At 38.9% G+C, this 18041-nt stretch overlaps 1 protein-coding gene across 7 annotated transcripts in view; it reads right to left on the bottom strand.

The window, feature by feature from the left end:
* The window catches only part of CCNY (cyclin Y), a 125237-nt gene that overhangs the window by 30319 nt on the left and 76877 nt on the right, over nucleotides 1-18041 (bottom strand). For 2 of the 7 annotated variants that reach the window (XM_030488572.1, XM_030488549.1), the window contains exons 3-5: nucleotides 14833-14841; nucleotides 13658-13692; nucleotides 2653-2753 (exon numbers count right to left, since the gene is read on the bottom strand). In XM_030488572.1, coding sequence (XP_030344432.1) covers nucleotides 2653-2753; nucleotides 13658-13692; nucleotides 14833-14841 — 145 coding nt within the window. Of the gene's footprint in view, nucleotides 1-2319; nucleotides 2462-2652; nucleotides 2754-13657; nucleotides 13693-14465; nucleotides 14527-14832; nucleotides 14842-18041 lie in introns of those variants that run through there. The other 5 variants (XM_030488564.1, XM_030488581.1, XM_030488556.1 and 2 more) reach the window with 5 other exon arrangements.

Below are 18041 nucleotides of genomic sequence, written 5' to 3' on the forward strand. Positions count from 1 at the left end.
AGCTGAAGAGGATGAAGGAGGGAGTTTCTATTTGTTGACAATTTGAAGATGCTTATGTCTTATACTGATGCAAAATTCATCCCTTTTCTACAAAAAGCCTTTTGAAAGAGTCAACTGATTGCTCTGTAATTTTATTCCAGAATTTTTGCATGAAAACTACTATACTGCATATTAGGAAAATAATATGTTGGAGCTACCCCATCAGTAGAATTTTAACTTATTTCAGGTTTATGTGGTTTTGCTTTATTTGAACAGGCATGCCGTGGAAAATATTTCTTCTTAGTTGAAAGTAAAAACATTTTTCTAACTCTGTATGAGCATTACAGCTTTTACCTGACTGCATTAGAAGTTTTTAGCTCGTAAGTGGTTTTAAAATTTGATTTTTTCCTATAGATACATATTTAAGGAATGAAGAGATACTGTGTACTGTAGACATTTGAAGGGCACAGTCCTCACTGAACAAAAACCCCACATTTATGAATGAATTTAATTTGACTGAAAGCTATTCACAAAATGAATTAGTCCTAAAATTTAATTTTAAATAATTATGCCCTAAGGAACACACTTGCAGCTCCAATTCATTTCATGAAAGCAGATGCAGGAATCTATGTACAGAGCTCTCTGCTTGGTGCCCATATGGTTGCTTTTGTAACAAGATGTCAAATTATGTTTAGAAAATATTTACTATTTACAAATCCATATCAGAACCTGGAAGTCTTTTGGAGCTGTAACAGATCAACTCAGACCCAAGTTTCATTCTGCTCTTCACATGCTGGTTCAGCCAGCTCTTGGTGTGTAGGAAAGAAGCTTAGGGAACTTTCCATCACCCTACCCCAGCCACCCTACCGATGCTGCAGATCTCCAAGTAGATGCACTAATATTTTAAACGCACCAGTGAGTAATATGACCCAGAAGAAATAAATAAGACAGCCAAAATACATCCCTCATAGATTTACCTACACACAATAGCCATTTATCAGCAGAGGCTGCCAGAGTGAGGGCACGAAATGAAGTTTTACAAAAGCAACAATCCTGCAGTCTCTCTACCCTTAGATCTGTTAAATGTGCAGCCAGACAGGAGAGAAAAGACTCCTCAACCAGAGGCCTTATGTGCCAAAGTCCAGTTTCTCACCCCACATAACCCTTTTCAAACCCTCTGACCCCTTGCAGCTCCCAACCCTTCCCATGCCGGCAGCCTGGCCCCAGCCCAGCACAACTCCTCCCACCTAGACCCAGTGACGGCTCTTCCAGCCTGACATGGTCCCTCTCCTCTCTATGGCTCTCTCTCCTGCCACACACCCCAAGTCTCTCTCAAACATCACCACCTTGCTCCCCAATCCCCAGCTTTTATCTGTCTCCTCTTCAACAAGGCTGCTGCTGGCTACTGCAGCCTGCTGAAAATGCTTCTGGGCTGCTGCGGCCAACTGAACCCATCTCTTCTTTCCACAAGCAGTTTCGGTTCTGATGCAAAAAGGGGCCTGAAACTCAAAAGGCTGCACTTAAAAAAAATCTGCATGCAAAGTATTTTAGAGCAGTAAAGTATGAGACACCAGAAGGAAAAAAAAAAAACAGGAAAAAAAAGAAAATCCTTTTTATCCTTTTTTCAGTGTTCATCTGAATTATTAAGTTACTAATTAAAGAAACTTGAGGAAAAGCAAGACTATTATTCAGGCAGAAATAGCTGATGAGGAATTAGGTGTCAGTCTGACTGCAAAGCCCTCCTCCATTCCTCTCTGTTTTCCTTAAACACAAAAATTAAGAACATATTTTAGTGACCACCAAACACTATAAACTCCTCTGGACGTGTTATTCTGAATATATTTGTCTCTCATGTAAATATCTCCGTAGCACAGATTTTATCTTAATAAATTTTTGCATTTGAGTACACCAAGGTAATCATTCTACGAACAGCTCAAGAGAGTGTATCAGCAATCGTAATAAGCAAACAGCACAAAATGCCGGAGCATTTGTTCTCTCACTTTTCCCCTTACTGTACAAAGTGTGAAGAACAATACTCTATAAATACCAATTTCATTTCTCTCCAAATGTAGAAAGGCACCAGTGAAACCTGAAATGATTATTTGAGACTTCACCCAAGGGTAAGCCCATGTGTGCACCACACACAAAGCTCCCCACTGCTGTGTAATAAACTGCCAGTGTCCTTGTACTCAAATAAGGAAATTAACCTGGAGGCAATTAATTTCCATTTCCAATAGAAAACGGGAAGGAAAGCTTAGCAAATGTTCCTAAGTATTTTCTCATGAACAGAAAATAGGTCTTATAATTCAGATAATTCCAAAATTTCAAATAAGCAAGTACCCAAGTAAGTTTTGAGGACTCATCCAAAGCAAGTACCCTGTTGAATGATGAAGCACAAGGATATCAGCTGCTGGAATCTGAGAATCTTAATTGTTGCTTTCTGTTGAGATATGCAGTATTGGGAGTTTGACTCTGCACAGCGCTAAAATAAGAGTAATAGCCTTTGCTCATCCTATTCACTGCCTCTGGAGCATGATCAAATTACAAAAATTTACTGCTTCAAAAACAAACACCTTTGAAGCTTCCTTAGTAATGGTTCAGAAATATGTATACATAAATACATATATATAATGCAGGCTCTAGCAAAACAAAAAATAAAGTTATAAAACCCACCATTTGATGGTATACTTGAGGTTTGGTTGACTGACTGTGCTGTCATCCAGGAAAATAGTGGAGCAGGAGCTGTACTTCCTTCTCAACTGCCCAGGAGGATGCTATGAAAAACATGCAAAAGAACAATGGCAATTATGTAATACCAAAGCATTTTTCTGAGGACATGTAAGAATTCAGAAAAACAGACTCCTCTGTCTCTCACAATGACGCACACAGTAATATGATCATGTTTTGAAGCAGTTCAGAAAGTTCAGAAATAATTACCAGTGCAAAAGTCACAACAATCCCTGTCTGCGCCTTGACTAGTGCTTTCCAGTCCCAATCTCCCCTCCATCCCTTCTTCCCCAAAACCATGCAAAAATTTTTGTGCAGAATTACTCAAATGCATACATATATTTGGAAAGCAAAGCTGAACAAGACCTATGTTTCTGTCCTCATTCCAAAAGAGTAAGTGGAAAAGTGAAAAAGAAATCATGTTAATAATGAAGACTGATTTAGAAATAGATACAAAACCATGCTTGGAGAAAAGAGAATTAAAAAAACCCCAAACCCAAATAAATCCCAAAGAATGAAGTAGGGGCAAGAGACCTTTACTGTAAGACTACTAAAACATCTAAAGTTTAAAAGGGAAAACTCAGAAAAAATAATTCATCAAGAATAGTTTGTTATTAGACAGGAAGAAAATTCATCAAAGTATGCAAGAGAAAGTGGATATGCAAATAAAAAAGAAACATTTCTTAATAGAAAAAGTTTTCAAAAGATTTCAAGTCTATTTATTTCTGCAACTACCACAGGAAAACATTGAAAAGCTCAGCCACAAAATGACATTTGACAACACTACTTATTTCTGAAGATTTTTTGTTGAGAGGGCTTCTCCTTCAGCTGTTTAGAGCAGCCAACAATCCACCAGTCTAAAGAGAACAGTTTCTTCATATGAGCTAATAGCTGTCACAATCCTTAATGCTCTTTGATTTTATCCTTGCTTATTTTACCTACGCTAGTGAATAGCTTGAACAAGAGCCTTTGTCAGGAAAGTTAAGACCAGTCAAATTACATCAAATTACATGTTTAACTTACAACAGAATAGGTTTAAAATTCAGTTGGCACGTTGGCACATTGACATGGAAATTTTATGTGCCTTACAATGAATGTTGTTTCCACCGTTTCAGTGGAGCCCAATGTCAATACCATCGGTGGAATCCACAGGCATTTACCAGCTCAGAGCAACTGAGTCTCTAGGCTACAGTCCTGTGACTCCTACCTCAGTACATTTCCCTTGTCTAATTTGCAGAACAGATATTATTAAAAGTGCCAGCACTCCGATCATCTCACTAATGCTTCAATTTCCATAGGCAGTAGACTCCTTAGCAGCATTCATTAGACAGAGAACAGATAGACTCCTGGTAAAACCTACATGCATCTGAGTCATCTTTCTATTTTTCCCAGCTATGAGTGAAAGAGCATGCAAAGTCCTCTGCCAATTGAAAAGAAAAAATTAAAAAAAAAAAAAAAATCATTTTCTGAAACTATCAGAATTGCAGAAACACCATGTTCGAATTATGTGAAAGCTCACCAACAGATTCTATCAAGGTCCCTCACTTGACCGATGGAATCATAGACTGAACTGCTTTTCTTGGAAGTGGAAAGTTTACTGAGAAAGGTACTTCATAATACTTTGGAAGCTCACAATCCATCAACCTACCAAGCTATTATATGTTTAACCAAGGCAACAAACAGAATATTTAGAAGCACTGGAAGCATTAATGCCATAAAATGTACTATCTAGGATTGATGTATACAGAGAAAAGTACTAGGGGACTGGTGATTTATAGCTTTTATTCTACCACAGTTGAGTTTGAATTTCTGGATTAGTCTTTTAAGTACCTTCCACAGGCATTATAAAGGCAAAGCAACTTAAAACCAGCTGAAAATGAGACTGTTTAGTGGTTGAAAAAAAGGGAGATGTACAGACATTAAAAAAAGAAAAAAAAACATTAAGAAAAGGCATATGGAAAGTTTTAGTTCTACATTTTCAGTATAAACATAGTTTAAAGGTTTAGATAAAATATAAGATAAACGGACTGGATTTGTTCAAGGCAAACATGAGTAAAAAACAGAAAACAACTCTGTAGCAACACCACTGTCAGATTTAAATCTTAGATAAACAGCATAACATTTGATACATGTCAATAATTGGAGCCACACACCTTATTTCTGACACTGCCGTATCACAGAACTCTCCACAGTTTTCAGCCCACATCACACTTTGTTAGGCTGAGAACTTTTCACACTTCAGAAAAATACGTGGTGTCTCATGCCTCACTTTCTGCTCATAACAACTTGGCAGGAAGGGGTACCTCTCCCAGTCTGAAGAACGGTGCCAAGTGTAAACCTACTATCTTGGATATATATACACATTTGTGCCATGTGAACAACTAACCTATCGGTAGATTGACATTGCTAGCATCTACTCTAACGTCCAAGTGCAGCCATATGGTATGCCAGGTAACAGAGTTTCTGCCTTTTCCAAATTACTGGAAAATACCCTCAGCTCCATAGTCTAGCTTGACTGAGCTGGAAGACATCTAAGTCTCACAGTTCAGCCAAATAGGCCTTTCTGAACCTCCACAAAATGCTGCGCAGGAACCTTCTCCATCCTTGCAAAGGACCAAATTGGTTTCTGAGCATCGTCTCAGTATTCAGCACTGTCCTACAGAGAAACCCCCTTCTGTGTCCATTTCAATGAGATAAGTCCACACTCAAAATCGTACAGGAGCTTAATGCCTTCACACTTCAAATTCATCCAGGCTGACCACAAAAATCTCCCATTTATACACGTCAGAGAGGGTCTAAGAGAAAAGTCAGAAGAGCTGAGAAAGAATATAGAGCCTTTGAAGAAATTACCCAAACCTTCCAATATTAATGGGATCCTTCTCAGGTTCTGTCCCACCATTAAGGCTGACATGGGGGAAGAAAGGACTGGTATAACTCCTTTTGTAAATCTTCATATGCAAACACGACTGAGGATAGCACACGCGTGAAGCCCTGACAATCTCTCAATCTCTGCTGTTAATAAATACTTAAAATTAAAAGCACCTCATTGATATGAAGTGGGATTCACTTTCTGTGTGTACTTTAACTTGCAGTAGTAATATGTTTGTACCCAAGCTGAGATTCAGTAGATGTCACACTTCTCAACTTCAGCAAGACTTATGACTTCATCTGGCATAAAATTCCCGAAGGGCAAAAGGAAAATGTGACAGGTAAAAACTACTTGGAAAACTGTACTCTGAATATCCAGGGATTACTTTCAAATTGGAAGGCTGAAGAGACATTCCACAAGAGGTCTGGTATACTCAGTGTAAAACATTGAGCAATAACTTTGAGAACAGAATCAAAGTATTTTTTACTTAATTTGCAGTTGACATTAATTTGCAGAGGATTCTTTTAAGGGGGCTGGGGGGGTGGGAAGGAAAGGAACACAGAACATATCATACAGGATTTAGAGTTACCATGTATACAACAGAGTAGAGCACCCTTCCACTCTGCTCAGCTGAAATTTTATGCCCAGTTGTGACCACTGTATTTCAAGAAAGATGAATTAATTTCAGAGAATCAGGAGGACAGAGCAGCAAGATTCATCAGAGGTTTCAAAAACCTGATTTAAGACAAAAAACTGAAAAACTGGAGTGGTCTTCTCCAAGAACAAAGTAACAGCAATGACCTTAAGTCATGTTGAAGGGAGTTGCATAGAAGAGAATATTGCTCTCCACGACCAATGTGGATGGGATAAGAAAGAGCAGGCTTACAGTGAACAAGGGAAAATTAAGATTGGACATGAAAGTGAGAGAGGAAGTGATGGCAAAAAAAACCCAACAAACCAATCCAGCCATCCCCTTTTTCTAATAGCAGACATAGCTTGAGTGACTTGGGTAGTGATAGATTTTCCATCACTGAACATTGTAAAGAAAAGGTAAACCAAACATATGCTAGGAATAGCTTAGATGCAGGATTCTGCTCTCGGGCAAGAAACCAAACTGACTGACCTCTTGAGATGAATTCTGGACCAATTTTCTATCATTCTGTGATTTCTTTTCAAGGGAGGATTTGTAGCTCTTTACTCCAGAAGCAGTTGTTTTCCTCATTTCAACCAAAGACATACATTAAGAAATGCTGACATTATAGGTTACAATGAATACATAATAGCTGTTTTGTGAAATTTCTTTCTTTATAGGAAAAGATGTATAATGGAAAAAATTGCTCAATAACTTGCTAAGCTTTTACACGTGTTAGAGAACAAACTCTAAGAGATCAAGATTCAGTGTACTTGTGTTAACGCCAAGTGTTTCTAGCTCTTAAAACCAGCAGTTTTCCCCTCTTGCACAATGAGTGCTAAGGAAACATCAGTGCTTTATTTTTCTCCCAGCTTCATTCCAAAATTTTTCAACTTTCCAAATCATGGTTTTTTTAAGATGCTTGAACAATAGGCTTTACTTGAAGTTTACACAAAATACATCCTTTTCAAAAGTAGAATGGCTTAGTTTGCCATCAAAATCATGCAAGCTCTGCAGAACTGCTTCTGTGTACCTGCTATGATATGAAAGGAATCACAACAAATTCCTAATTGGCAATGAGAATGCACAAAAGGATGAGATTCTCTCAGCCTTCGTTTTAGCATCACTCAGAAATTAAAACTAAATTTGTGAGGAAAAGGGGAAGTGTTACTGTTTCTTTTGTTAAAATAGTCATTCCAGAGTGGTTTGGGGTAGAAACATCTAACAGATGAGTGAGCGCATACTGACCAAAAACCATACTCAGAACCGACTAGAATGGGACCAGCCAGCTCTGCCTTGGAAGCTCCTTAGCAACACTAGTATGGCACTGTGCCCTGAGGCTCAGCAGGATGTGTTCGTTGGGCACAACACTTTCCTAATGAAGCTATACAGCTTTTGTACCAGAGCTGGCCTTCAGCCAGTCAGCTTCCAGTTTGGCAGAGGAGCTTCAGCCTTTTTCAGAGTTCTTCTGCACTTGTCCATCAAAAGATAATTTGCAGCTTCTGTCCTAAATAATGACAGTACTGTCTCTTTTTCCATCAAACCAGGTGTAAGTTATTGCATGATTTTAAGAGGTACTATTAAATAGTATTTCGCCCCATGGAAAAATTGAGGCCTGCTTGCACCCATCTGCGGAGACGTGCCCATTAGCTTCCAGGCAGTTAAAGACTGGCCAAAATCCTAATAGGCAAAACTGGCATGTAAAAGTACACATGAAGCCAAAAAACAGGTAAAAAATACCAGGACTGCTTCTGACTTGGGAAAGGGAGTTTCCTATCTTGGGGATGGATCTTCTATTGTTTCAGCACATGATTTAATTCTGACGTTTTTCACAGAAGAAACATGACTTTACAGGTCACCGAAGTGCTTCCAAAATCAAGCAAGCCATGAAACGCAATTCTCTGCATGGCTCTGCAAAGATCTGCATTTATTTCCATCTTGCATAATTTGATACTACTGTATAATTGTCTACATTTAGTGGCTAGATATGGACATATTCACCTGAACCAAAGCTAGTGGAAACTGCTTACCTTTCTCTGCCAACATCTACAATAATAAAAAAAAAAGAGATCCAGTCCAACCACTCTTAAATAATACCCACTGTATCTCATTAGTCTACAACATGATTCAACCTTGATTAGCTGATTCAACCAGTTGATTAGTTTCACCAATGTCTGATATTGTCCAAAACTGATGCCTTAAACTAGATCTGTACTTGCAAGTTTTTTGCTCTCAAAACTTGTCATTACTGATATCAACTCTAGACAACTATGTCCGCATACCACCAAGCTATCGGGGTCTCAGGCAACCATTGGTAAACTCTTCTGCAGTACACACAGGCCCTACTTAGCCACTGATAAAGCACCCTGCTTTACAAACCTGAAAGATTAAATAGTTCTTTGAACACTAAAAGCAGCTCAAAGGCTTTTATTTACATAGCACATAATTGCTACTGTTGTGCAATTTGACCAGAGGGACCTTACTAGGCTCCCAGCACAGCAAGTATTGTACAGCAACCTTGTAAAAGAAATCTCCTGTGTGCTCTCATTCTACCTCAAAAGTTATCTTTTGTTCCTCCCCCTACAAAAGTTTGTCACTTCATATAACTTATTGCCTTGATGCTGATAAAAGAGGTACAATTTACCACCCTAGAGGCCAGGAAAAGAAGCAAGGGGCTGAAAGATATTAGGAATAAAAAAGTAATCTCAATCTGTAAATTTAGGTAAGCCATTAAAGAAAACTTGCTCATTCTAACTTACTGGAAGCCTGAAAAAGCATCCTAAACAGCATCTGTTAGGAATGGCATCAGTATAGGGCCAGATGGCCTACAAAGACCCCCTCTAGACCTGCTTTTTTGTGATCTTGCTATGGAGGGGAGCAAAGACCACATTAAGCAATCTCTAGGAAAGCTTCAAGAGCACCTGAGAAGCCTCTAATCTATCTTCCAGTTTATCTTGTTCTTCTCTTTGAGGAAGGAATGCTAATTAAAATATCTTAAGGAATTTGGACAGCAATTATAAGCCTTTACAACAGCCAGCCTCAGGCAGTCCACTTAAAAACATCTTGCATTTTATGTTTTGCTTTGCATTTTTCACAGATTAAACTGATTTTCAGATTATGTCCCCATTTCAGCATGTATCTATCTTATTTACTCTTATAATCACTAGCTGAAAGTGTCTGATTACCAGTCCATGCCTAGTAGTTTTACAATAGGGAAGCAGGACAGCCTCTTTATGCAATCTGACAAGAAAATTTGGGGGCTACACAGAAGCAAATACCATACATCAAGCATGCAAAAAGGCTCACAGAAATTGCTTCTGCCACAGCATGTACAGCAAACTACCCCTCTGTTCTCCCCTAGTCACCAGCAGTTGGACTGCTGCTGGGAAGAAGCCTCCCCTGATGTGAATCACTACAGTGTCACTTATGGGGACTGGGGTTCGGATATGAATGATGCCCAGGAATTTTTCCCCAGGATGTCTAAAAAAATATTGGTCTTCACACATATGTTTGTTAGGTTTTGTACTTGGAATTATAAAAACAACATCAGTCTGATGGGATCTGAACATCCAGTTGCTGGGTGGCAGACAGTGGAAGTCATGTCCAGATCGCTAAAGATGATCCTGAAAGGAAGCAAGCCTTGTTGCTACAAGGCTGATGAAGTGTCTCCAGAATTAAAAAAGGTAAAAATATGCTGAAGAGAGATATTACTTCCTTTTATCTTTCTTCCCTTTTATCCTTCCCACTCTATCTTCCCTCAGAAATATTCCAATGTCCAAAAATTATCCCTTATTTTTACAGTATATTACTGCTCATAAACGGAGATTCAACTTTAAGAGCACATCTTGTCAAGAAGGGAGGAAAGTACTTTCTGAAAGGGAAAATTTCTAGAAAAACTTGATGGAGAAAACACCTTTTCCACCTCCACTCTGCTCCTTTCCCCTGTAAAAAAATAAATCACCCAGTACAAAGAAGTAGCTACTGCAAACAATAATAAAACATTCACTCCTTCTTCACCCACCCCCTCAAAAAACATAAAACATGTCTTCCTGTTTGCTTTCCTTGTACAGGCAGAGATACTGATGCAATCTCTCCTTTCTGAAAAAGGAAACGCCTCTATCTCAGTCTGCATCTTTATCCCCATGAGCAGCTTGACTAAGCAGATTAAAACAAGAGACAAGTGCGCACTGAAGCAGCACTAAAACCGTAACAAAAAACCAGCAACTGCCAGTTCAATGGGAAGGGGAAGGAGAGTCTGCTGCAACTGTTTAGAAATTGAAATAGCCTGAAAGAAAGCAAACACACTGAGTACACGGTAGGTAGGTAACTGCCAGCACCTACAAGGATGCAAAGGATCCAGCATCATCCTCAACGTGACGTCTGTCTCCCTGGACTCTGTGGGAAGACTGAGAGATGATGTCTTCTCCACAGCACCCTGTCACCCCCCATTTTCCTTTCTCCTTGCCTTCCCCATGCCCAAAAAAGAATAGCTGCTGGCTTCTTCCACCACACCTACTGACAAGGTGAATCTGAAACAGAGCAACTGCCAGCCCTTGACAACACACAATAAATCAAAGCAGGAACCTGAGATTTGTATTTGGGGATCAAAGGAAACTAGTCATCCAATTAAAATATTCTACAAACAAAAGCAAGCAAGAAAGGAAAAGAACAATGGCATGATCATATTGAGAAAGTCGACTAGTAAATGAGGAAGAGTTGATAATAAATAATCGTTTTCATAGGTAACATTTCAAAACTGTACTTGTATAAATTACTATTCTCATCTGTTGCTACACAAGAAATAGGCAAGTGGTTAAAAAAAGAAAACCCACAACTTTTCTTGATACTTCTCTTGCTAGCCAGCCTCCCCGATCGCCTGGGAAATGTTCAACTCTGCCTGCAAAATAACCAAGATACTGCACAAAAGGATAAAAATGTTTTGTTGCTTATCTTGATTATTTATCACAAAAGGAGAACAAGTATATAGGACTTATAAAATTTAAAAAAAGAGATGATGTTATGGAAAAACCATAAAAAGAGAAGAGTGCTGCATTATGCTGAGGAGTTCTTGTAAAAAGAAGACAAAACAACGCTCCAAAATTTACGTCCTCTGGCTTGTTTTCTCTAGAGCAGAATGGAGACCAAGCATTTCACATTAACAGGGAAAGGGATGAGTAGCAATAGCTCCTGTTAGAAATGCACTTGGCACATGCTGGAAAATGGTGGAAAAGAACCGATCAACTAATAGGGTATATAATAAATTCACTTAGGTAAATACTCCCCATCGTTTGCCACACACAATTTTTAAACCTATTTCCTCAAATGAGGCTGTCTAGGAAAATTACAATGGTTCCCTGCAGCATACAAACCTAAACACAGTTGCCAGTTAAAGGCCACAGCAACCACTTCAAAAATGATCACCAGTCTGTGCGTGAGCTTTAGCAGCCTGAATATTTTGGAGGTGCTGAATGAATACTCACAGGTGTGCTGAAGTAACAACTTAAGTATCACAGACCACATTTGAAAATATACCTAAAAAAACTTAACTGACTTAAGTTAAGGACACACACAGAGAAAGCCATGGCAAGGACTTCGGCTTCACAAAGGCTATTTTTAGCTTTATAATTAAGAAGTGCTCTGTAAGTAGAAAGAAGTCAGACTAAGATAGCAGTAAACCAGACTAATGAGGGAAGTTTACATTGGTGCAACCTTAGCCAATGCTTTGAATGATACCTGGGGGGAAGAAAAAAAAAAAAAAAGGAAATTAGGAAGAGCTTTAGTGCTTAGGGTATCAACTGGGTAAGCTGCTACATTGAGCTCCCAACACCACAACATTTCAGTGATATGATCACCCTTTCCTTTTCTGCACAAGCTCAGCATTGCCTAAAAATATTTTATACCAAGGATTGCAATAGTGTGCTTCCAGCAGCATTTGTAATAGTCATCTTTGTTCAATCCACCAGAGGAATCTACTCGCAGTCTGCCTAATGTAGAACACATCTTCCATATGACATGAAACGATTCAGGACCTGTGAGAATTTCATCCATGACACAAGGCAGACTGTGACAGAAACTCAGTTATTACCTTGCTTTGCAGTGTCTAAATATTTATTTTTTTGCACGGAACCTTTCAAGTCTGAGGCTACAAAGCATGCTGGAAGTTCCTGAGCACACATTATTAAATTTACAGGAACCCAGTGCAACAGCTTTACAAGTAATTTTATAGCAATACAGTTGCACTGCACGCCACCCTCACAGGCACTGTAAACAATGGAAGTGTTTTACAGGGGAACAGGAGGTGAGAAGCACTGAGAATATCTGCTAAACTTGTGGTGCAAACTTTAAGGCTTTTATAAGCCTCACAGTATCTCATGACTTCTCAAAATCTTAACTCTTGGGAAACTGAAAATCTCAGCTTGCTTTTGAAACCAGGCAGTAATTTCAGCAACACTCAGCACAAACTAGTTCTGCCAACAAATGAAGCAGTCCTGCCTTCTCATCCTCTCTCCCTTTCTGAGGGCGGAATCACATTTATGAGCAGATCCATTTTAGCTTTCAGCCATGCTAATTCTACCTGCATTGGTGCCCCAATCCAGTTTACCTGGAGCTGCACAAACATTTGCCCAGCACAAAGGGATGCAGAGCCTATAAACCACATCTGTTTCAGCAGTTACAGTGGGTCAAAAATGATTCATGAAGTGATGGCCTATATTTACAGATAAAGAAGAGTTTGAGAACTCCCCATTTCACCCTAAAGGCAAATTCCACTGGGAGACAACTGGCTCTTTCCCTTCTCAATTTTACTGAGGCGTAACTCCAGATATTTCAGCACAAGGTTTAACATACTGAGCACTGCATTGGTTCCAGGTGCTTCAATTGTACGAACAATACTAACTGGGGCAAAGAGCTTGGTCCAAAGCAGGCTACAGGGGAGCTGCTCTCAGCTTCACCACAAATTGGATTCAAGCAGAAGAGAACTGAACTGAAAAATGCCTGGGGTACACAAGCATAACAAACCCCATCTTCATACTCAGCATGTACCACATGTCAATCCACATTTTCATTGCATCAACACTGGTCAGGCACTTCAGAACTTCTGTGTAAATATGAAATGTTGGAGCTCTCTGCCAAACCAAACTTGCACACAAATGTAATTTAAAGTTTTGAGAGTTTTTGTAATAATTTTAAAAATTACACTAATGTGTGCAGCTCTTTATCCCAGGTACCAGTTACCTATGTACACTGGTTGTGAGCATGATACTGTCTTCAAATCAAGACATTCATTCCACTAACTCAATTGCCGAGACCTATGGTTCTGGATCCTGATGCAGAACAGACATTTGAAGCATCAGCACCCTCTCACCAATATGGAAATCACGTGTGATAACTCTTATTTACTGTATAATATAGACAACAAGGAGAAAGCTGCATAGCAAGGCATTTTCACTTACGTGGTTTATATAGAGACTCTTGCGTTTTTCTCTCACTGCAAAAACACAAAATATGATAGAAATATTACATGACTATTTTTCCCGATTAAGTTTCTTATATACCATTTATAATAAAAAGAACAGGAGGCTCTCTATGTGCAACATTACAACTGCTTTTGCACTAACCAAGTATATTTATATATCAAACACAGAAGGAACACGTATTTGTACGCATAAAGGCATTAACGCTCACTAGTGTGGTGATGAATTAAAATTCTCATCCATTTGGGTACTTCACCAGGCATTGGTCTGCATGGGAAAGTTAATATGCAGTAAGCTACAGTCCCAAGTTAGCAATGGATTAGGCATCCTTCACCAGTTCTCTGTGTATGTACTCCTGAGACACCAGTGCCTTCGTGTAAGGTACTTTGCTGCAAAGTGGCCTACACTACCTTGCAGGCATGAAAGCACCTAAACAGCTACACCATGGAGTTAGCAAATTCTCATCATAGCTTACTGTGCACTAACTCCCATAGAGGAGCCTTGAAACCATATGCATTACACCACTGCCTCCTATAATGATCAGGTGCAAGCCTGAAACTATTACTGATGTCAGACATAACCATGAAAATATATTACTTTGGTGAGTATGAACCAGTCACCACAAGCAAGGGTTGCAAGTCAAAGCCACAATTAGCCAAAATATTCAGAAAGCAAACAGCAACAAAAGGGAGATAGATGTATAAAGTCTTAATTGTCAGGCAAATGCTTATTACAGCTGATTAAATATACTATTTAATTTTTTTAAAGCATTTTCCCATTAACTCACCCCATAAAGAGCCTGTGGAGCTCTGTTCCAGTGAAAATACCACAGCATTTAAGATACAAGTCTGGAGGCAACTAACACAAATCAAACTGCAGGATTAAAATGGTTTCATGCTGTAGGTGACTAAATGCACTTTGGTGCATCATGATTTGAAAGCTATGCAACCCAATGCACTTAGCAAAATAAGAGTGTTCATAATGGTGGGATAGCCTGTCCATTCCCTGTTGGATGAGAAGCCGTTATTTGTGATTTACTATAAGCAAGCAATCTCACATAAACAAGGCTGTATGTGTGAATACTGTGAAATAATTGTGTTTAATGCAGACATAAAACAAAAAGAAAATATGAAAAAACTTTTAAAAATCCTTACATAATTTTCCTCCCAGGGAGCAGAAAGGAGAATCACACATGACAGATGTTAGCCATGTCACTTAGTACATGCTCAGATCCACAATTACGGACATTATATAAGAAACAGAATTAAACAGGAACAGCAGGAAAATTCTGATTGTCTAGTAAATAGTTAAACTGTTTTAAGTCCTGCTAAAACTACGCTTTAGTTCCCCTCACTGCATTTATCACCAGAAAGGGTCAGAAGTAATTGAAAGGGATACACCAAAACGATGGTAGATATTAATTTCTAAGAATAGCCAAAGTATTTGTCTAGCATTGCATGTTGCAATATACAGGCAGCAAACAATTCTGATAAGCTGTGCGTAAACCTAATAAGAGTACATTAACTGAAAATTAGCACCTATTAACTGTGAAATTTTGAACACAGTTAAGTATTTAACAGTATTTTAATCACAATTATACCACATACAAAGTTCTTATGGACAAAATCCTATAAAGACAGGTTACACATACACTCCGAATTCCATTTTAATCACCTTTTTTCCCTATCTTAGTTTTTCTTTTCTGTATTTTCCTTTGTATACATTATTCAATTCCCCATGAAAGTAGAATCATGTATTTACAAAAGCAAGAATATCACTCATAGCTCATACCCATTTGCTATTTCCAATCTCCAGATGCCTATAGTAATGTATTTATACACACCCCTCACTTCTCCCCACTCAAGCATTGCTTGTGCTGCATATTATTCCAAGCAACACACTGACCTCCTTTCCCTTATTTTCCCCATATAACAGAAATTCAGTTAGCCTGGATTCTCAGGTAAGGCACTAAAAGGTGGCAGCTGTGGTTTTGCACTTCTGGCCCACTCTGCCATAGTGTAAGGCTCAACTCTTTCCAGAACATATGCCGATGGGGAATTGGACATAGCAGAAACCCATTTTGTCACAATCACTCTCTTTTGTGACCCCAACCCTCCCTTTAATAACTGTCTTTAAACAAGGGAAAGACAATTATTGCACAAGGCAAAAGGCCACTTTTGCCAAGCTAAAATGACTGTAAAGGGGTAATTCCATCACTTGGCTTCAGTCAGTTTAAAAATGCTTTGCACAGCTCACACAGCGCAGTGAGGTCTTCAGCAGACAGGACCGTAGTGTTATAACTAACCATCATTTTGTAATATAAACTCCTAACTGCAACTCCAAGCTTTTGGCTTTCAAGCACAGGGTTTTGACAAAATGAAGCTGAACAGATTTAGAGTCAGTTTAAACAATTAAACTTCTACTTTCTTACTAACATTTTAAAACTTGGAAGTTTTGAAATGCTTCAAGTGGAGACCAAGATGCAGCCAAATTGTCTTAGTTTTCCCCATTTTAAGGTCAATGACCTGTTCCTGTTCTGCAGGCACTTTCAACTGTTACTAGTGAACTTTTGCAGTAGTAGGAAAATGTATTATCCTGAAATAAAAGGGAGTGAGAAAATACACACACATATACACATATATGTACGTGTGTGTGTATTTATGTATGTATGTGTTTTTCATCGAGCTGTAATAGAAACTCTGTGCAATTTCTATACACCATCTTAATGCTACCCATATCAGGATCAAAGACAAAATCCTTGAGAATTACATCAATCAAAATGTCTTGCATTTTGGGAGTTTTAAAACACTTTTTTGTTTTATCCAAGACAGGAGACTGGTCCCAGTCAACATGAAAGAGTAAATGCAGCTTAATTCACCTCTACCCATATATAAATACAGTTTCAAAATTCTCCTTGCCTGAAGCCCATTGTTGCACCAATACTGAAAAATTTAGCCAGTAAATTGAATGTGTAAAGCCTAATGGAAGTTAGGAGAGGTGGACGGCTGTAACTCACTTTCAGGAAAGACCATTACCAGAACCCTGAAGTAGCAACCGTTGCCTTCTTGCTATTAAAAGGACAGGATGTTACATTATTGGAGTGCTAAGGTTTGGAAACCCTGGCTTAACCACAACCACACACTATATAAATAGTGCACAGCTTTTCAGTACCCAAGACCATCCCATTTACAGGCCAAAGTCAGCAAACAAGGGAAAACTTGCATAAAGCACTCATAGAAGTTAAAGACATAAAAGGTGATATTTACTAGCTCCCTAAACCCATAGAATAACTCATGAAGATTCAGCACCTAGAAAATTCCCACAAAAAGCTGGAAACATTTAGAAAAACTACTTCAGTTAGCAGTAAAATTAGTATTTATTGTCTCTTCAAGTTTTCTACAGATTCACTCAACTCTCAAGTAATTAAGGATGCAGACTACAAAACAGACAGGACAGATTAAAATGCTTAGCATGGCACCCAAGCTTCACAGAACAATGGGAAATTCAGACCATGTAATATCCAGAGATGCCATGTCCCGTCTCATATTTGGGGTAGTCTGCTTGTTGCTTTTGACTCACATGTTGATCACAAGCAGCTCCAGCACAGCTCCTATGCCAGGACACTACATTACCAGAGAGGCTGAAAGAGTACAGGGCTACTAGAAAGCCATACGTGGAACTGCCTGAATGTAATGTTGCCAAGTCACTCTAGCATGTAGCAATGGACTTGGCCGTTTTCCACTGTAAAAACATGAGATAGATACCCAAGAGTCACAGCCAGATCCTGGATAAAACTTTTGAGTCTTGAAGCCCCTCAACTATCCATTATCTGTACTTCAAATGTCTGCCAGTCTTATCTATAGAAATATTTTCACTCATAGTCAACAGGAAGGTTTGCCAGGCCAGTGCTATACAAGATGGAGAGTGGTAGTTACATGCCTATTAGGTGTTCTCAACATTGGCAGCTCACCTCTTCCCTTCTACATTGTCTTAAGAAGTTGTGGGGGGCTCTTAGACTCCAGCTGGCTGTCAGAATACAACCCTACACACCTTAAACAACCCTTATATTTTCCCCTTAACAAGCATGTTATTACAGTTTGGTGCCAGGCAACCTCTGTGAATAATGTGATAACTCCTACAGCTCACCTGGTTCCACAAGGGGCCCAAAGAACAGCCAAGCAAAATGCTTACCACTTTGAGTTGTCTCAGCAGAATGGGATTTTTCTTTGGCAATATATCAGTAGATAAATGTCAGCAGAATCTTTTTTCTTTTGTACAAGCAAAATAGCCTTTGGATTTTTTCCACTATGATCAAGGATAGCTGAACAGATCTTAACACTCCTGTTGATAAAGTTTCTATATT

The sequence above is a fragment of the Strigops habroptila genome, chromosome 1, assembly GCF_004027225.2.
Source record: "Strigops habroptila isolate Jane chromosome 1, bStrHab1.2.pri, whole genome shotgun sequence".
NCBI lineage: Eukaryota > Metazoa > Chordata > Aves > Psittaciformes > Psittacidae > Strigops > Strigops habroptila.